The 22,068-nt window shown below is 41.1% G+C and overlaps 1 protein-coding gene and 1 long non-coding RNA gene across 3 annotated transcripts in view; one reads left to right on the plus strand and one right to left on the minus strand.

Moving 5' to 3' along the window:
- Positions 1-22,068, minus strand: part of triob (trio Rho guanine nucleotide exchange factor b) — a 100,179-nt gene that overhangs the window by 41,204 nt on the left and 36,907 nt on the right. For both annotated transcript variants that reach the window (XM_086114467.1, XM_086114466.1), the window contains 10 exons: positions 20,399-20,521; positions 16,016-16,207; positions 15,432-15,563; positions 14,776-15,006; positions 13,455-13,577; positions 13,047-13,238; positions 9,286-9,455; positions 8,279-8,453; positions 1,597-1,792; positions 19-185 (listed from right to left, as the gene is read on the minus strand). In XM_086114467.1, the coding sequence (XP_085970593.1) occupies positions 19-185; positions 1,597-1,792; positions 8,279-8,453; positions 9,286-9,455; positions 13,047-13,238; positions 13,455-13,577; positions 14,776-15,006; positions 15,432-15,563; positions 16,016-16,207; positions 20,399-20,521 (1,701 nt within the window). The remainder of the gene's footprint in view (positions 1-18; positions 186-1,596; positions 1,793-8,278; positions 8,454-9,285; positions 9,456-13,046; positions 13,239-13,454; positions 13,578-14,775; positions 15,007-15,431; positions 15,564-16,015; positions 16,208-20,398; positions 20,522-22,068) is intronic.
- Positions 11,471-13,086, plus strand: LOC147203524 (uncharacterized). The gene is made up of 3 exons (XR_015101274.1): positions 11,471-11,687; positions 11,771-12,001; positions 12,942-13,086. It is a non-coding gene; the product is annotated as an uncharacterized LOC147203524 (long non-coding RNA).

The following is a 22,068-nucleotide window of genomic DNA, read 5'->3' on the forward strand; positions in this document are numbered from 1 at the left end:
TTAACTTCAATCATGTACCTGTTTGACCTCAGCCTGCAGGTGTCTTAACTGGACACACTGCTCCAAATGCCTGCGGTGCTGCTCGGCCGCCAGGTCCAGCTCCTGCTGCTTCTCGTGGAGAAACTCCAGGAGATCCTGAACACGTGTGGCCATGTCGACATCTCGGTCACATAACAGCTCCACGCCTGCACAACAAACACATGCACACACACGGTTAAACCTGACTGATGAATACTCTATCACAACAAACACACGTTTTACAGGGACCTTAATGCTTGCATTAACCTGCCTCTGCATTTATAGGCATGTTGCAAATTGCATAACGGACCTTGGTAAACAACAAGTATTTGCAGGCAAACGGCGTACTGAGGTGGCGAATACAGATCATTTATTCTGTGACAATCAAGGGTTCAGCTGCATGTACACACCAAATTTGACATCTGCAGTTATAGTCACCATATCTGGCATGAGAATACAGTGGCAAATGAAAAACGAGGCAGAGGTTTTATTCCTACAAAGTATATATAATTGTAAGCCACTGGAGTATATAATGTATGATGCACAGTTTGAATATACTGTAATAGATTTTCATATATTCAGTATATGAAAATGAAAAAAAAAAGCCTTAACGATTCAATTGAAACGTATTGTAAACTGTAAATTTCCCCAGTGTGGGACAAATAAAGGATATCTTATCTTATTGCACATAAAGGTTAAATAAAAATGTGACTAAAAAAATGTTGGTGAATAAACAGTTCTGAAAGATTCAACACAAAATGAATTGGGCTTAATGTATTACATAGTTAAAGGTTACAAACACCTGAACTTAAAAAAAAAGTACTGAACTGGATTTCTTTTTTTTTTTTTTTTTAAGCCACGTTACATACAACATCATGCACAGTTTCACCTTTTAGTCCAGTGACGCTTGTGTACCACTAGAGTGAATCCGCATATCAACAGTGGTACATTGGGTCACACTTCGTGACCATGATCAGTCTGACACTGTCCAAATATTTATGGACCTAATAGTATTTGTGAGACACTAGAGCAGAGGTGCGCAAACTACGGCCCCCGGGCCGAATCCGGCCCGTTGGTCCTTTTAATCCGGCCCGCCGAAGGTCGGTCCACAATTAAGGTTCGATGTAAATGATTGCATTCATTTCAATTGGACTTGTAATGACAGGCATTTCACCGCCAGGTGGTGCATTGACTTGAAGTTGCAGAACACAGGGAGGGGGGGGGGGGGGGCGGGATCTTTTCGACCACCTAGGACCTCTGTATCGCTCTACTTCTACTGGTCTGATCACAACCCATCTGCAGAAATGCACAGGCTAAAATAGGTCATCAACAACACTGTCGTCATTTTAAAAAAGTATATTAATACAGTACTTTCATGCTTTTGTTCTGTTGATGTTTGATATGGACTGTCAACAAATGCAGTTTTTTTTTTTAATGTACCATAGCTCGTGCTGACCTGGCCCTTCTGTCAAATTTTAAAAGTCAATGCGGCCCCCGAGCCAAAACGTTTGCCCACCCCTGCACTAGAGCATAGGGAGTCTGTTGAGGACATTTATATTTCTTATATTCTTCACTCACCTGATGCTTGGACCTCTGTGACGTACTGGAGCAGCTCCTGGCCTTGATGGATAACATCAAAGGTGAGGTTGTTCATGGTGAGCGCCTTGTCTGCGTGATGCTGAAGCCTCTGCTCAGCCAGCGTCAGGTCCTCAGTGTCAAAGTCGCTCATCTGCTGGGTCAGTTCCTCGTTCCATGATTCCAGGTCAGAGATGATCTAAGGTGGAAAAGAGGAAAGGAAATTCAAGGCTGTGGAAAAAGTAGAGCAGTTCATCACCAGGCTGGGAACCGTGGGCCACAAGATGGTCTCTGAAGAATATTCTAACAAATCTAATCATTCACCATAATTGTCCATTTTTGGTGTTCACAATGGACCCCGCACACCTCATGATGAGTAACACTGAATAGGAAATTTTTACTCAACAGAGAATAATAATGACTATGAAATATTTATCTTGAAAAAAAAAAAGAAATATTATTACAACTTCATGCATTTTCCGTTCCGCTTTTCTTAGCCATCTTCGGGCAGTAGGTGGGGTATACCCTGAACCAGTTGCCAGCTAATGACAGGGCACAGAGAGACGAACAACCTTCCACGCTATCACTCACACCTCGGGACAATTTAGAGTGTTCAATCAGCCTGCCATGCATGTTTTTGGAATGTGGGAGGAGACCGGAGTACCCGGAGAAAACCCACGGAGGCCCGGGGTGAACATGCAAACTTCACGCAGGAAGGCCGGAGACTGACATTGATTGTGCACTGTGAGGTTGACGTGCTAACCACTGGACCAACGGGCCGCCTAAGTATTGCAACTAAATGATAAAATATTTTTAAAATACAAAAGTTCACATCTTTTGTAATGTACAGGAATAATTGTAAAGACTGATTAACTGCTGCCTTATAAAAGATTTGAATTAGGGTACACATCTGCACACATTACGTTCTGAGATAAAAGCCTCCCATTATTATAGAAGCGTGGAGCCGCCAATTTGGGGTAAACATATTTTGACTGGCAAATACTTTCAAACTTACAGGACTTGGGTGTACGTTTGAACATATTGATCACAGTATATTATTGAAAAAACTAGAAAGATATGGCATTAGAGGTGTAGCTTATAAATGGATAAAAAGTTATTTAGAAAACAGATATCAGTACGTGCAACTCAACAATAAAAAAACGAATCAACTGAAAATCACTCACGGAGTTCCTCAGGGGTCAGTGCTTGGTCCAAAACTATTCATCTTATATATAAATGATATCTGCAAGGTCTCAAAACAATTTAAATGTCTCCTATTTGCTGATGATACAACTTTCTACTGTTCTGGAATAAATCTGAAACAGCTCCTGACAACCGTAGAAAACGAATTAAACAAATTAAAAAACTGGTTCGACAGAAATAAATTGTCACTTAACCTGAAAAAATCGAAGTTAATTGTTTTTGGCACAAGACCAATCAAACACCAAGCTAAAATTATGGTAAACTCAATTGAGATAGAAAGAGCGTATGAAACCAAGTTTCTCGGATTAGTAATAGACTCAAAACTATGTTGGAAGCCACATATCGATAACGTAAAAAGAAAAATAGCCAAAACCGTAGGGATCCTCTACAAAACCAAGGAAGTGCTGAATAAGAGATCTTTGTACACATTATATTCTTCATTATTCTTACCATATATGACCTACTGTGTGGAAATATGGGGAAATGCCTGCAAAACAAACACACTCCCTATTCTCAACCTACAAAAAAAAAGCAATTCGAATTATTAATAGATCAAAATATACGGAACCCACAAATCCACTATTTATCAAATTAAATACGATGAAATTTTACGACCTGGTTGACTTGAAAATCGCCCAATTAATGTACAAAGCACACAATAACCTGCTCTGCCAAAACATTCAGAAGTTTTTCGAAATTCGAGAAAGCAGCTATGATTTAAGAGGTACCAATTTATTCAAAAAACTCAAAACAAGAACAAACATCAAGCAAAGAAGTGTATCTATCAAAGGTGTTAATCTGTGGAATAATCTCGAAACGGACCTGAAAATGAGTAAATCGCTTGCTGAGTTCAAAAACAAATTCAAAAAAATAGTACAAACAACCTACATCAATCAGAGTTAAAATGATAAATTCAAAACATTAAATATAATGATAAATCAGAACTAAGTTGATAAATAGAGAAAGGTATATAAATATCCATTATGAATACAAGAGAAAATTGACACAAGAGTGTCAGGGTGTGGAAGTATATAATCGCGATACAAACCAAAAGTTGTAAAAATATCACGGTTAAGGGTAAAGTATGAGCCTTAATGGAGACTTCTTTCTTCTTACTTTTTTCTTTTCTGATTGATATAAAAATGATTTATTAGATACAATCACATAACGGGGTAGGACGAGATAGGTTTTTTACTTCTTCCTACTCCCTTGAACATAATAACTGTGTTGAATGAAGATTGATTTCTTTCTTTTTACTTTTTTTATCTACCTTATTTTCTGTCAAATTATTACTGTATATATGTTTTGTGTTCAATAAACAAACAAACAAACAAACAAAAATATTTAAATACATACTCGCAAGTATGTTTGAACATATTTGCTCGTCAAAATAGCAGCTCCAAGCTTCCGTCTATTACAAAATACTTTAACAAGCACTCATTTTAAATAGTCTGTCTGTGACACCCATGCATGCACACGCACACCCACACACCCACACCCACACACACACAGAGCTACCTCAATTGTAGCAGTACTCCTGTTTTGAAGAAAAACATCAAACCTCAAGCCAGACGGCCACTGTAACCTAATAACGCCAATATGTGATAATACAGAATAATAAAAACAAAATATCTGCCATAATGAGGGATAGTGTCTCACTCTGATTTACAGCTTGTAAAGCAGAGATGTTAGCGCTTGTCTTAACCTCCACACTGACTCATGACACAATGGACACCTTGGCCGCAAGCAGATGCATGTTTTAATTGGGCGCTGGTCCAACGAAGTCAAAAAGTTTGCTCGTCAGTTTCGACACTTTTTCATAACCTACTAACCACAGGAAAACATGACCTCTGTTAGAAGAGTTGATTAATCCATTCATTTTCCAATCCGTCGTTCTGGAGCCTATCCCAGCTGTCTTCGGGCAGTAGGCAGGGCACACAGAGATGAAACACCATCCGCGCTCACACTCACACCGAGGGACAATTTGGAGTGTTCAATCAGCCTGTCATGCATGCATCGTAAGGCTGGAGCCAGAATCAAACCCTGCACTTCTGCACTGTGAGTTTGACGTGCTAACCAATGGACCACCGGGCCACCCTCAATATGTAATAATAAAAATATAATGTCTGCCATAATGAGGGATAGTGTCTCACTCTGATTTGCAGCTTGTATAGCAGAGATATTAGTGCTTGTCTTAACCTCCACACTGACTCATGACACAATGGACATCTTGGCTGCAAGCAGATGCATGTTTTAATTGGGCGCTGGTCCAACGAAGTCAAAAGGTTTGCTCGGCAGTTTCGACACTTTTTCATAACCTAACTAACCACAGTCAAACGTGACCTCTGTTAGAAGAGTTGATTAATCTATCCATCCATCCATTTTCCGATCCACTTTATCCTCACATGGGTCATGGGGCGTGCTGGAGCCTATCCCAATTGTCTTCGGGCAGTTGGCAGGTTACAGCCTGAACTGGTTGCCAGCCAATCGCAGGGCACACATACACAAACAACCATCCTTGTTTACACTCACACGAGGGACAATTTAGAGTGTTCCATTACCCAGCCACGCATGTTTTTGGAATGTGGTAGGAAACCGGAGTACCCGGAGAAAACCCACGCAGGCACGGGGGGAACATGCAAACTCCACATCGTAAGGCTGGAGCCAGAATCAAACCCTGCACTTCTGCACTGTGAGGCTGACGCGCTAACCAGTCGACTAATGGGCTGCCCAAAGTTGATTAAATTGAGGCAAATTTATAAGCCCACCAATTTACAGACTGGAGTTGATAAATCACAAGGAAAACGGGACCGTATTTTCCACACTCTAAGGCGCACCGAAAATGTCATTTTCTTAAAAACTCACGGCGCGCCTTAAAATCCACTGCTTGTGTATGGTCACTACGGTAATATGTCGACCCCAAGATGGCTCCTTGCTGGAGACATGCTTACAATGTTATAACTTGCTGTTGGTTCAGTGAACTGTGTCGCTGCTTTATTGAATACGTTTTTGTTGCAGCTCCGAAAAAAGGAGAGCTGTGGTGTTGTTTTTTTAAAACGCACACTTTATTAATGGTTTTCAGTCTCAACAAATACGGGTACAGTACTTCTTTGTCCGTCTCCGTGCCTTCTCTTCTTCATTCGACTCGAGAGGTCTTCATGACCACCTCGGAAAAACGTAAAGTAACTTTAATGAAACTACGAGAATTGAAAACAATGCATCAAAACAGAAAATCAAGAGAGGAAATCACAAAATAAATTCGATAGCCCCACTACAGAATTTATTTCGTGATTTCCTCATTTGTGAAGACAGTACACATAAAAGGAATAAATAACAAACACTTCTGAGACAGTCCAGTCTCCTCCAATTTACTGACACCCAATCGTTCTGTTGCAGCTACGCTCAAGGAAATGCCAAAATAAATTCTGTCAGGGGCTATAGAATTTATTTTGTGATTTTCTGTTTAGATGCATTACTTTATTTTCAATTTTCGTAGTTTCATTGAAGTAATCGTTAATTTACGTTTTTTTTGGAGGCGGTCATGAATGGCTCTCGAGTTCAACGGAAGAAGAGAAGGCACAGAGATGGACAAAGATGTACCTGTAGGTCCATCTAGTGGATACATTGTAGATTGTGCCTTATAGTCCAGTGCGTGCAATATATGAAAAAAATTAAAAATAGGCCATTCATTGAAGGTGCGCCTCATAATCCAATGCGCCTTTTAGTGCAGAAAATACGGTATTAAAAAAAAAAAGATCCATATTGTACTGCACTTCTGTGCTCTACTTATATGTTTACCATAATAAAACATGAAGTGCAAAGTATCAATATCAGTACTTGTTTTTTATATATATATATATATATATATATATATATACACACACACACACACACACGCACTTTTATTAATTTTTATTTTTCCCCACAATGCATTTCAGTGGCCGTCATTTATCATGGACTGTCGCGATTCGTGGACCGGCCTGGTACCTATGCCCCTTGAGATTTATTTATTTTTTAAAATAACCTGCATAACAAAAAACAAACAAAAAAAAAGAATCAATTTTAATTCAATCATATATTTTCCCAATCTCTAAATACTGTAGACTAAAATACAGATTGCGTCTCTGTCATTGCTGCAGGGTTTTAAGCAGCGATTGATTTTTCACACAAAAAGTTCAAGATGTACCTTTCATGTACTGTACTGATCATTTCACAAACCTGACAACCGAGAAGGAACTTACCAAACAATCATCTACAATCTTCCTCCCTCTCTGCATACAGTTGAGTAAAACCCCCTCAGCGGGTAAAAAGATCATCCTTTGATCTTAGTGCTTCTAAAGTCCAATCGAGAGAGGAGATAAATGTCCTTCGTCTCTTTTTTCACAGGAGTGTGCGGGAATCATCTGAAGAGAAACCTCCAAGAGGAAACGCATGTCTCACTTCACTTCAGGCACACCCCCATTTGACGCAGGAGGAGGGAGTGTCCTTGTGTGTATGTGCGGTGGGGAGAGAACTAAATACCTCCCACACCCATCACCGTGACCTGGATCTTTGCTAGATTAATCCCTTTTGCGATTTTGGATTGAGTGATTTGCAGCACTGCCACCGCCCTACGAGCTGAGATTCATCTTATTTTGTGGTCTGAACAATAAGGTCACAATCAGTATTCTGGTTTTCCTAGTGGGCTTTGGGTTGAGTCTCTCATTGTTAACACTCACTTCAATTTTTCTAACGTTGTCTGATTGTGTTGCGGTGTCCGTAGCCTTGTTTTCTGACTGTTAGATCACCACTCTTCCAACTAAAGTCAGCCAATCATCCGTTTCATCAACTGGTCTGATGCTACTTAAAGACCCCCACCTTTTTGCTGAGTCTTTGTCAGAGAGTTTTTCTGTTCATTAAATTCGAGACATGTTGCTTGCCACATTACAATTAGGTCTTAGCGCCTCTCCATCTTGCCTAACTTGCAATATGACACATATAGAAGATTGACTCAAAATGTTTTCTAACTCTCTAAACCTAACGGCTTGGAAACGTATCGGTCACTTTCAAGGCAGAATCTCATATTTTTAGCTTATCTTCAGTGTGCAGGGAGTGTCACAGGGGTGGAATATTTTTAAGAATCAGTCACTCTGGTGGTCTCAGTTATTAATGCATGCACAGTAACATAAATGTAGCGCAAGGCAAACATGTTTTTTGGTGTGTGAGTTCTACCGGTAATTACATTTTGTGAGTAAGTGGCAACATTAAAGGCTCAGTTATCCTCCAAACAGCTAAATAATGGTCCCTCACAGCAAGACGTTGGTTTAGCGGCATGATGATAATAAGAAATGGAAAATAACACGGTGGGATTTGGGAATTATTTAAGAAGGGCATCATTAGAATAGTATATTTTCTTTCATCTGATTATTTGGTTCGTCTTGTGTGTATTCGAGCAGCTGAGGGTGAAGGAAAAGAAATCAAATTCCGTCATACGGCTCCTTACATCGATGGCATCCCTCTCAAAGATGCGAAGTTGGAGAAAGAGTTCCAGTTTGATCTTCCTCTCTTGGAAAAGCTCTTCCATCTGGCCCTGGGCCTCATCCAGCTGCTGCAGCACGCTCTCGATGTGTGCCATGGAGCTGTTGTGGGGTGTCTTGTTGCTGGAGATGGCAGAGTCTCTGCGAACACAAGTCCGGTGAAGACAAGAACTTCAGATGTGTCAAAGTGCTGTTTTTTTCAATTCACTGTTGGAATATTGTTCAATAACGGGAGGGGGGGAAAATTAGCACCCCATTTAGCATTGATAAGGATATTATTTTTAAAATTTGAGGTTCGTAGGCATTAGTTTAATATGCTTACCGTCCATCCATCACCCATCAAAACTTGGACTGCTAGAGCAGTTAACTCGTGAGGGGGTAAAATCCCTTCAGGCAGGTGCAGTCATTGAGAGATTTTTTTTTATTGCCTCCAAAAGGTTGTGCAACAGAATATTATGTTAACAGTAATGCCATTTTTGACTGAATGAGATTCATTGAATACATTTTTAAAAATAAATCTGTGCTCCCCCGCCCCTCCAAAAAACTCCCAGCAAACATGGTTGTTATTCACCTTCATTTTCAGTAAAATTATATTCTACACTCATACAAACTACAAATGTATGCAGCAAATATGTTTAACATATTGCAAAATCATACAAACCGTGTATTTGTTGCAGTTTATAGTGTTGTAGAATTCTGCCTCTCCATTGCTGTCAGTAAAATTCATTTCAGATAGACTGTACACAATATTTGATACTGCAGTGACTCCCATTGGAAACGTTACTATCATTTTTATGTGAGGGGAGATTATTTTCAATCATTTTCATACTGGATAATGCTGATTCGCAGTGATTGTTACGTCAAGTGCCATTCAAGAATAAAATCAACAATTTGTTAGCAATAAGAAAAAATACCTGAGCTCAAACTCTCTTTGCACATTGCTGTTCTGGCGGCTTATGAGAGTGATGCTCACCTGAGCTGCTGTATGAGGTCTTCACCTTCCTTGATGACATTGACAGTCGCTTGCAGGGTGGTCTGCTGTTGCTGACCAAAACGTTTGATCAAATCCTGCACCGCCTCCACAGACTCTGCGTATACATCATCCAGCAGTTCCTTCTGAAGCTCCTCCAACCATGTCCAAAGCTTGAACAACAACAACAAAAAAAGTCGAGCCAGTGAAAATGCATCATCATCGGCACACAAGTAGCTGTTTTTGCAAAATCAAACAAGTGTGACTAAAAATAGGTACATATTGTCCACTATGTGACACAATGCACAGTTTATATTGTGGAAGTGTCAGTATAAACATGCTGGAGGGGTGAACACATGTACAAGGGGACGCAAGCTGCCAAATGTACACAGAGAAGATCCAAGGGGGGAATCTAAATCCCACCGGTTCTGCTCCACTCTGGTGTTTTGTCAGTGGTCATCTTTGTAACAGATTAGCCATCTGGGTGATTTGGCTGGGCACATTAAAGCTCTGGCAAAGACATCCTGGCTGGCACCCGCTGCTCGTCTAACACCCACAATGCCTTTGCAAAATCTCGTCAACCTTTGCTGCCGCCTCCCCCGAGTAACATTCTGTACATATTACTTCGCATTCGGACACACGTTCTTGTGGGCGACGACGTACACTTACTGTTCGCGACACTGATTACATTTTCATAATCTAATGGGAGATAAACAGCAAATACAATATCTCCCTTTAGTATATGAGATTAGCATTTCTTGATTGATATGCGCTTTCAATCTGAATCACCCTGGGAGCCATTAAGAGAATTCTGCCCCGACTATGAAGGTGTGTGTAAGAAAATACAAACAACTTCTCAGTGCATAGTACTACAGACTAGGGCATTCACAAAAGATTAATTTGCTCACTGACTAATACTCGCGTTTAGTCAACTTAATAGATCATATGTAAATCGCAGCACATTGCACCAGTTAGCAGCTGCTTTAGTATAACCATTATTAAGCTTCCAGCTTGAACTGGTATGTAGAAATTAATGAGAAAGATTTGAATTAAGATGATAGGAAATTCAACTTTGATTAAACTTTGCAGCTTGTACCAGCATTCCCGACATGCTTATAAAAGATCATGCAACTTAAATAGAAAATTTTTAGCTGAAAATGGAGCAAAAATATATATACACAACGCAGAATTGGACTAATACTATGAAACTATAAATACAAAGGAACTATTTGTAAACAAATGTCACTCTTCTCTGGCACTAAACATTTTTCTTTTAATGTTAAAGGTCTGCGATTGGCTGGCAACCAGTTCAGGGTTTTCCCCACCTGCCCGAATACGGCTGGGATAGGCTCCAGCACGCCCTGAGACTCTTGTGAGGATAAAGCAGATCAGAGAATGGATGGATGGATGTTGAAGGTAGTGAAATCAGATGAGTATAATTTGGAAAATCTACTATGCTAAAGGTTTATTTTAAGAAAACTAAAATAAACCTGGGCGGCCCGGTAGTCCAGTGGTTAGCACGTCGACTTCACAGTGCAGAGGTACCGGGTTCAATTCCAGCTCCGGCCTCCCTGTGTGGAGTTTGCATGTTCTCCCCGGGCCTGCGTGGGTTTTCTCCGGGTGCTCCGGTTTCCTCCCACATTCCAAAAACATGCATGGCAGGCTGATTGGACGCTCTAAATTGTCCCTAGGTGTGAGTGTGGGTGTGGATGGTTGTTCGTCTCTGTGTGCCCTGCAATTGGCTGGCAACTGATTCAGGGTGTCCCCCGCCTACTGCCCGGAGACGGCTGGGATAGGCTCCAGCGCCCCCCGTGACCCTAGTGAGGATCAAGCGGTTCGGAAAATGGATGGATGGATGGATAAAATAAACCTTGTGTTGGTTATTAATGTTTTTGTTGAACCTTGTATTGAAACAAAATGTTTAGTTTTGCTTCAGTAGTATGTATCAAGGAAATAGTAGTAAATTGACCTACATAATCACAATGAAGTATGTACCTCAAAAAAATCCAAATAAAATAGCACCGTAACATAGTATATTGTACCAAATTGGATTATGTGTTTTATTGTTATGCGTTGCCTTTAAGAGCTTGTGGCAAATATGTCACGCTCTGTTACTTTGAGTGTCCCTATTTATGAGTTCATAAACACAACACTCTGTTCTTGGTCGCGAGTGCGGGAATGGAGATAGACCGCGACTGAGCCTGGGTGCTGTTCTGGATTACGACGACGGCGCCTGTGCGTCACAGACAAGCCAGTAGGAGTAGCGATTTCAAGAGGCAAACAAAAGGAACAAATCATCAATATATACATGAACGACTATCGTCATCGTGACGAGTCGACTCATTGATGATAGACTAAAAACACGAATTATACGAATACCGCGTGTGTCTGATCGAGTCAAATGTGTAAGTACCCATTCTACTCTGTAAAATAACACCATATTTAACAATATTTGGGACATTCAGTCATTTTATTTTCCAAATTACAGTCCATCGAGGAGAAATTCAACTCACACGCTGTTGTGTACGGGGATAGACTCTGGGTCACCAGTGACGAAAATGACGACCAACAGACATGAAAATGAATGGCTAGATGTGGGGGTTTTTTTCTGCCATAACTTGATCTGTGTACTTGATTCCAACTTTAATTGTTTAGATTTGCTGGACAGCATCGAATAGCTGCAAACGAGTTGGAGTCATTCACCTATGCACACCAACAGGTATGTGCACACAGCCGCACACACACACATTGACCTGCACTGGTGTGAGCTGACAGATGGGATGAAGGCGATTAGTCCATATGGACATTAAAGACTCAGCTTCGTTAACACTGTGATACTGTGATTCTGCCTGTCTTTATGGATTAATGAAAACAGGGTCTAGCGTTAACACATGCAGAGCAGGGTACTTTGTCAGTGTGAAAAGGTTAATTTGGACACTTAAATGTGTGATGTGCATCAATGATATAACCACTGGAGGAGATAGCCTGAGTCAGAAAGAAAAAAAAAAACATTCCTCCAGACAGCTTGACTGTTAACTAGCAACAACAGCACAAATTTAGAGCATGCAATTATGCTTGACATGTAAATATTGATGCTAGTACTATTATTCTTGGATCTGGGCCAGAGACACGTACCATGCTACCACTGCTTTTTTCTTTTTTTTACCAGAAAACACAGATTTGCGTTTACCGTGTGATAAAGAATGAATTTGTCTTGTTGTCACACCATATAGCATCTCAGAAATTCAAAATACCATTTTGCTAGTTGGATTTAACTGGCACAAGTCTGACTTCTGAGATCTGTGATCTTCTGAAAACGTCGTTATTGCTTTCCTGCCCAAGAATTTACATTTGATTTTCTTCAGACAGCGTACATAAAATATTAGTTTATGCTGAAGAGACCCACATTTTGTTTGTTGAATCCAGTGAGAAATGGCAATACTATGAAACTGTTTAGCGTTTCACACTTGAAGCGTTCAGACGTCTGTTTCGCAGCTCTGAAGTTCTGGGTTTGACTCTTGCCTCTGGTCCGAGCTTCCTCTGACATTTCAAAACAGGCTTGTTCGGTTAACCAAAGACTCTGATTATCCCTCTGTGTTGAATGTAAATGTGAATGCATGTTGGCAATCAGTCCAGGGTAAACCCAACCTCTCCCACAGTCATCTGGGATAGACTCCAGCTGACCCGTGACACGAATGAGGAAATGGATGGATGGAGGTGAAGGGGTCAAAACTGTGCGAACAAAGAGTGATAACAGGACGCACCTCTTTGACGTGCGTGTGGAAGGAAACAGACATATCCAGCAGAACCTTGCGTTGTTCGACACGTCGCACAAAGTCCTGGATGCGATCTTCAAGCTGGTGGGCCGCCTGGTAAATTTCCTCTGGGTCACATTCTCCGGTCTGAGCCAACTGCTCCGCTGCCTCGAGCAGCTTGTCAGCATTCGTGTAGGTGTTCTGTAACATGAAGATTGTGGACAATCACCCATGTACTTTTGACTGTCTGGAAAATCTGTAGCAACCAACTTCAAAATAGATATATTATTATTCATAGCACAGTTTCTGACAAACATTTAATCTAACAATAGTTTCATTTGAATTGACAGACATAAATAGCTAAATAGACAAACAGAAAAATTGATTGAAAGCTGAACGTGGACTGTTCAAGCTCACCTGCGCGACCTCTTCAAAGTCCTCATGTCTCTTCTGCAGCGCTCGTGCTCTGTGCAAAGACTTTCCGACGCCAGTGTGTTTACTCAGGAAAGCCTCACCATGGTTTTCTATCCAGTCTAGCACCTTAAAACACACAGTGGACATACATTTCATTTTAAAACCCATGTGTTACAATTTCTACAATTTTTGTTGATTTTTGCCTATTGTCACCTTTAAATCAAAGACAAAGCATAAAAATTGTATGATATGAAATATTCCAATTCATGTTATATATACTGTATATATAGATTTATATATATGTTTTGGTCATAGCACAGTACCGCTTTTATTGTTCATAGAGGGCAAAAATACAAAGAAAAAAATCTGAACTATATGTGTATGTATAGCGCTGATGCCACTGACCATGTCGAGTGGTTGAAAATAAAATAAATATTCAGGAATAATACTTTTACAATTTTTGTAAACTTGTATGTTGCGTTATATAAAGTTATTTACATCGATTGCAGCATATGGGTTAAACTACAAACTACATTGTAACAATGCAGTGCAGTTTTAAAACCAGTAGGTGGTGCACCCGACTGCAATGGCGCCGAAAGCCATTAAATCACAAGGATTGATGTCATCAACACTATGTCCTGTGCTTGCCCCTGCTTCATTTGCTTTTCTTCCTAATGCATGAATCTCTTTTGAAATGAGTATGCTTCCATTTCAAGCAACATACAGCAATGTGGTTTGTTTACTGACTTGAAAGATTAGAGAACCATTGCTACTACACATGGGCTGAGGATAGGAAATGTCATGCTTATTTCAAAGTCTCAGGCAATGTTTTCAGAATAGAAATTTCACAACCCCCCCCCCCCCCTCCCCAAACCCCTACACTATGAGGCAGCAAACTGCATCGCCATGGAAACCACTACCAAGAGAGAAGGGTGATGAGAGGCAGAATAGAGATGTGGCAGAATAGAAGCAGGCAGGATCGAAGACGTGCAAGCCAGATTCATTGAGATGCTGCATAAAAGAGATTGAGGATGAGAGTGGGAGGGGGTAGAGAGCAACAGAAGAGTTCATGCCCGAAGGATAGAAAAGAGAGAAGGTGCCGCACACTAACTGAGTAGTTTTGATGTAAGAGCTTGGCCACTGAGACTGTCTCACAGCGATTTGCTCAGTCGACAGATGATCTCCCTTTCAGAGAAAGCGCATAAGTCTTCCTCCATATCATGCACTCTGCACTCCGGTACTGAAACGCTCACCGTTCCGAGTAAGACAGCAACTCATCAATTATAAATTGCTGCATTTATCTAATAATGTGAGCGTTGCTTACTTGCTGCACATCCTGCTGGAAAACGCACAGCTGCAGACGTTGGTGAAGGCGAACTTTACGATGCTGCCAAATGTTCTCCAGTTGCCTCTGATGATGGAGCACCTCGTGAATAATGTCCAAGACGTGGTGTACTGCCTTGGAGTAGTTCGCCGATGCCATCAAGGAATCTGTGCTCCCTGGGGTCAAAGGTCGCTGGAGTTTGTCCAAGAGAGACTTGCCATCTTGGCTCACCTGACAAAGGTGAGATGTAATTTGAGATGCATAGAAAAAAAACACTCACCGTTATTATGACGGCTACCCAAAACAACCATCCGCAACAAGCTACTTGTGAAGGAGTCTATGCAAACATTTTTATTGTTGTGATAGTATGTAGTTGGTTGCTGAAATGGTAGATTTTCTGTTTGATTTTTACTATTACTGTCTGCAATTTTCTCATTTAGCAAATAAGCCAACATTGTCTCTAGTACAAGAATAATTTACATAATATCAAATTGTGATCCCTGCTACTAGTTAACAATCATTATTGCAGCCAAGCATGACTCATCCTATCTTTTTATAGGTGATTATGATTTTGCTTCATGCCAGTTGTAGCCTACATAGTATCTCTGCTTGCATTTTATGAGCTCAGTCCAGTGGGTCTGAATATGTGTGCTGACCTCGGAGTACGCAGTAGTAACGTGCTCATATAGACCCTGGTGGCGGTGGATCGTGTCTTCCAAGTCCTGAAGTTCTGAGGGCAGTTCTCCCTCACCACATGCTTTGCACCAGGGTTCCACTTTACTCATGTACTGAGGAGATAAAAAAAACACACACAAGTTGTATGCAATTAATTTAGCCAGAAAAAGAATAATGTATTGTTTTTTTTCTATGTACATACATCCCCACAAATATTTAACAGTGGGCAACAAACTTTGAAATTGGTTTGATTGGGACTAAGAATACTTGCTAAGCTGTCTGAGAACTTCTCCACACATACCAGCTGCTCAGATACAGTTTAGCTGTGATCAAGACGAGGGAATAAAAAAAAAAAAAAGAAACTTTAGCAACCGATATAAAGATTTTTTTCTCCATCATGCAAGCATCTGACAGTCAGCTTTATTGTTTCTTTTGTGTGTATTTTTCATAATAAGTTAGAAGCCTTCAAATACACAAATAGAATTCTTTTGACTTTCAGATAGCTAGCTTACTGTGCGTGCGTGCGTGTGTGTGTGTGTATATGTGCGCATGCTCATGTGTATACCTGGTCAGCCTTCTGGTGGAAGCTGGCAGACATTTCCAGGAGGGTGCTGCGTTCGTCCAGTGCTGCAGCGAAGGCCTTCCACTCTTGCTCCAACTGGCCTGAAATCTGCTGGATCTGCTGGGAGGCATAGTGGCCTGATTCCAGGAGCCGGTTTCCTACTGACATAATCCGATTGATGTTCACATACACATTCTGTGAACATGGAGAGACAGAAAGTACGTAAGAAAGCAAAGCTTTGGATGACATTTATAATTTGACTGGAATGACTGTGGACGAGTATTTTGTGTCATGATGGAAAACAGATGGCACAACATAGAGTGGACACTGCTGTTTGATTAAAACGCTGCACAATCAAGGCTATGTAAGTAAAATATAAACAACAGCTGCTATCAGCACGTACTGAGTCCTGCCATGTTTGCTTATCTGGTCCACTTTAACTGTGCCTAGCAGCTAAAATCAGGGTGCCCAACCTTTTTTGACCGAAGATTGATTTTTCAAGTAGCCAATCTCCCCCGATCGACCCGTTACCACACGCCCGCACATACGCACACACGAAACAGGAAAATAAAGTAGGTACAAGTGAGTTTGTGAAAAGGAAATCACTGCCTTGCTTAGTGGAGACCTGACAGGGAGGCATGGGATGCACTTTTGCAGAGTGTTAACTGCATGAACATCACTATGATAGCTTGGGTGTACCGTTTTAAAATGCTCCTCCTGGCTCTCCAGATTCCCATTCTTTGCCATTGCCAGCGGCAAATTGCAGATGAAAGAAACTTTGAATGAAAATAATAAAAATGAAACAGATAAACAGCTCTGATGGCAAGCTGCAATTGCAGACTGCTGACCGCTAATAACTGCCAGTGATGTAGGTCAAGCGCCACTGTAGGTTAAAGGTGACCTGCTTTTTTATTTCATTTTTTAAAACTTCTTTTTTGTTTAAGTGAAACACATAGGATACTTGGGGTGCAGTGTACACTAACATAAATGTATATAATATTAATAAAACATCCCTCTCGCGATCGACTTGGGACCAGACCGCAATCCACCGGTTGGGCACCCTTGAGCGAGTGTGATGTTGTGCTTCTGATAAAAAGTGTACTTTTTGGATTCTTGTTTTCTTTTTGAAGGTAAAATTCGAGCACTTTAAGAGTAGCCGTGAATTTGATATTTCTGAAGTCTATGACTAAATGATTTTACATGATTCCATTGAAACACACAAAAACATAGAGGGATATAAACAAGAAGGAAAACCATTTTCACGCACACATTAATGCAAACGTTTTATTTTAGTCCTTAATTATCGACCATTTGTAAATGCAAGCTTGACATTCAAGCATTTTTAAGAAAGGGACTAGAAAAAAGTCGTGCACCCGAGGGAGGTGGAAACCCTAAAGTATGTGGCATTTATTTTGCACGCAACAAATAGAATCTCACAGTGCAAAGCAAAACGAGAAGGAGTTCAAGTCAATTCTTCTCCATGCATGTTTGCATACATATTTGGGACAAGTAATCCACATGGGACACATTCCCCCATGTGAGTAACACGAAAAAAAATGCCCCTCAAATGTCTTTTTTTTTAAAGAGCTAGGATTTAAGCTGTTGTGTGTAGATAGGGACGCACAGATCAGCGAACACTAATTAACACACTGGTAACAGCCCATTATTCGATTCAATTACTGCTCCTGGCGCTTATTAGGCTTCTTACTTTGCTTGTCTTGATCACAATGGGAAGGAAAGATTAACAAAATATTGACAACAGCCCCCAAAGAGGGACGGGGTGGTTTCTGCTTCCTGAATGATGAGCTTCCATCAAAACTATACAGCCATTTGGGATCAGTGATGCGCTCTGTTCTGAACCGAAAAGCATGGGAACAGATTTTCTCATGTTAGGACAAAATGCAATGTTACGCATGACAGATTTACAGCCAAGACAAGTCTCGCTACTGGATGTCAACCATGCTGCACTCGGCGTGATGTTGTGAAGCAGCAGTATGCTTAAAGCTTAAGCTCACATGAGCACTTGAGGAGTCCAACAGTCCTCAAACACACAGCAGTCGGTAAAGAACAGCAGTGCATAGAGGAACTTTAATCCTATTATACAATTTTACAAATCAAACATCCCAGGAGAAGCAATCTTATGAATGGTGGCTTCAAGGTATTATCCTGCAGGAAACTTGGGGGGAAAAGGCTTTGAGTACACATGCACACAGACATCAAGAGAGGAACAGGGGCATAGAGTTCCCAAGTTGCAACCAATGCACCTGAAGGCCTTTTGTACCATCTGTAAGACATTATGAATGAGATTAAATAACAGTGGCTGGACGACTAGAAAGCAGCCGGCGGTAAAGGCTTAATCCGAAACTGATGGATCAAGAGAGGGCTGCGGTAGGGAGAGGGAGCCGGTATTCCTAATTTAAACCTGATGAGGGCAGGGGTCAAGTCAAAGCGGGAAATGTAAGAAGACAGAGACAACGAGGCATTCAGAAAGGGCAAATACTTGTGTTGTAATTGAACTAAAGAATTGGACATTCAGGCCAAACATGAGCATGTTTTTGTTTTTTGTTTTTTTTCCTGAGCAGGGGTGGGGGGGTGTTTTGCCAAGGCACTATAATTTTACAGAAAACTTCTTTTGGAAATTTTCACAATCCCATCACATCTATTTCAGTTGCAGAACGCTATCAAAGTCTTCCTCCATTATATTCAATTTTCTCTACGGTACATCTAAAATGTGTCAGTGGCAAAGGTTTAAAGAACCGCTGTTAGTCTCACCGAAATTAACACATTCGAAAGATTTTTGCTGCATATCTATTTGGCTCCTAATGACAAATCATTTGCGTGACTCTAAAAGATACATGCTAAGTGTTAACTGTAAAACATCCGTGATTTTATTGTCATTTTGCTTTAGCTTCAGTAACAACATAAAACAAACACACTTGCTCACGCATTGTTCTTTCGCCCACTGTTTCCATTCAGTCATGGAGGCCACAGGAAAGGGAAACGCGGCTTCCTGTGGGAGAAGGGGTGGTCACTTTGAACGAGTCTGTGTGTGTGTTTTATTCTTATATGAACACGTTTATACTGCAGGCCCATCTGTCTTTTGTCCTACTGTTGTCTCAGGAGCGATTGGTTCATTTTGACCCATAGTGTTAACTCAACTGGCTTTGGGCAATTTTGCTGGAGAGGGCTCAAGTTGACATTACTCACTGGCATGGGTACCTTCACGCCAGTCATAGTAGAGCAGGAGGATTTAGGCACTGTTGCTTGCCCCTTAGGCCATTAGCAATGGTTTTAAATAAATCCAGTGGTTTGATTGACACCTCAAAAAATTCGGTTTACCTGCACATTTTAACGTGATTCAATACAAGAGTGGTTTCAAAAGTGCTACCTCTCAAAAAGTACTACAAACGCACAGTTATAAACCAGCAACATATCCGAACGCACATCAGCTTGACTACTGAATTCAATCTTAATGCGAGAGGGTGACTGTACGATTAAGAGTGCAGATGTTCTAGCTTGTGATGAAAAGTTAAAAAAGTTAAGCAACCTTTCAACACTTCAAATTTCAAGGAGACAATGATTTTTGAACACAACACATATGAACATCTTGAGTGGCCTGTTCTGCACGCACTCGGGCACACAAACTGTTGAAAATTCTGATTATGATTAAATCCAATATAAGACATTTAACTGTATGTTGTGAATTGTACATGCAGACGATTACAAGACAAACTGAGCAAAGTGATTTGAGAATGCAGTTCTTGCATTGAATTTGATATCATGGATGCATCATACATGAATTACTGCAGTGGTACCTCACGTTGCGGCCCATGAGATCATATGTGAGAAACATTCAAACACATACATGAGATTGCTCAAAATGCATGATCAACATTGATTTTACACTCTGTGGTTACACTGAGAATATCCATTAGGCTCAGATTTTTTTGGAATGTGAACAAGCAGAGCAGAATAGTGTTGCAGCGCAGGGTCAATACAATCTCATGTCCTTGAGTAGTTTGCGACTGGCTTCTGCAACAGGGGCAGCAAAGAGCAGCACACCGCTTTGGGAGGGGTAGGCTGGCAATATGGGTCAATTATGGGGACAGAGCTGTGATAAGATATGACAGAGCGAGGCTGAGTGGCAAACAGCTGAATAACAGGACAGACACAGTGGCAAGTCACAGCCAAAGAGAGAGGAAGGGTTTGGGAGAAAGACGGAGAAGAGGAGGGTGTGTGTGTGTTTGTGTGAGCGCGGAGTGTTACTCGTTACTGTGAATGACAGTAATGATGATGGTTGGCGATTGCAGCTTTTCCGAGTGTGTGTGTGTGTGTATGTGTGCGTGTGTACGTACATACATTTGCACAACACAGGCAGCGTCTTACCATGCAGTTCATTGCAAAGTGGTTGTGCTGGGTCTGCAGTTCGGCAGCATGCTGGTGGTTTCCCCCAATTTCTGTGTAGCTGGTGAGGAAAAGCCCCTTATTGTGCATGATCCAGTCGAACATCTACGCACAAAAAAAGGGGAATAAGAAACAATTAGGCGACACTATGGACCAGACCTATCACCAAGGGTGGGCCATTGGGGGCCGTGCCCGTCCACCAAGTTGCTTGTGCCCCGCCCCCACTTGAGGCTTGATTTTCAGGAAATTATTCTTTATTTTAATGTAACTTTTATCATTGGATAAAAGGTGACCTAGTCCTAGCATGTTAACTTGGACGATGATTATTAATTTGTAAGGATGTCCTAATCCAATAAAGTGATCAGAAATCCATCCATCCATCCATCCATTCATCCATTCATTTTCTAATCTGCTTATCCTCATGAGGATCGTGAGCGTGATGGAGCCTATCCCACCTGTCTTTGGGCAATAGGCGGGGGACACCTTGAACTGGTTGCCAGCCAATCACGGGGCACATATAGACAAACATTCATGACTCACAATCACACCGAGGGACAATTCAGAATGTTAATTAATGTAAACAATGTAAACAGTACCCAAAGAAAACCCACGCAGGCACAGGGAGAACATGCAAACTCCACACAAGAAAGCCAGAGCCAGAATCGAACTGGACACATCTGCGCTGCGAGGCGGACGTGCTAACGAGTCGTCCACCGTGCCGCCACAAAGTGGCTGGATTTGAACCCAGGTCCTTAAGGACTCCAAGCCACATCATTGACCACCAGTCCACGGGAGGAGCATAATCGGGATTGAAAAAGATTGGTTCTATATTTTGTGAACATTTAAAGGGCACAAAGCTAAAACATAATCCAAATGTGCAAATATCTTGTGAAATAGTCCAGTAGTAGCTTAGTTTTATATTTAACAATGCTTCACCTTTTTTTTTAAGTTGCGATCCAGTTCGTGTGACACGCAGACACCCACAGACACGTCTCCGCTGCTGCACACAGCTCTCATCCAAGCAGGGACAGAGCAGTGGGTTTGTCATTGTAACTTTTTTGGAGCGAGAAGCATTTCAAAAGATGGTCCTAAATAAGTGCGTATCATAGAAAAGTGTGATGCTAAAATGGGATGGAATGAAGCTCCACTTAAAGAAGCAAACAATAAGACATCCCTTTAATTTGTGTGTGTCTCACCGCTATGGTTGAAGTCATTAGACCGAGAGGTGTGTTACGATTACAAATCTGAGCTGACGACAATGACGACACACGTTAAAGGTTACAGTCCAAAGCCCGCGCATACAGGTATATATTTCAGTGTCTAATAAAGGTGCCAATCGGAGATCTCATAGCTCATTTGGACACACGCGTGCGCGCGCGCGCACACACACACACACACACACACACACACACACACACACGCACGCACGCACGCACGCACACGCAAAAACAAAACAAAACAAAACAAAACAAAAACTAACAAATGTATGAGGAGATACTATGCAAAGTTGACTGAGTTCCTTAATTGTTCCTTGGGGGAACACAGGATGGAGAAGAAAACAATTATGAGAAAGAAAACTCAAGACTGAAGTGTCTTTTTGTTTTGTTAAATTAATATTTTTGTGAGTCTACTGTTTTATACATTACTCCACT

Source organism: Hippocampus guttulatus, chromosome 6 (assembly GCF_054856545.1).
Source record: "Hippocampus guttulatus isolate MCC_2025c chromosome 6, RoL_Hgut_1.0, whole genome shotgun sequence".
Classification (NCBI taxonomy): Eukaryota; Metazoa; Chordata; class Actinopteri; order Syngnathiformes; family Syngnathidae; genus Hippocampus; species Hippocampus guttulatus.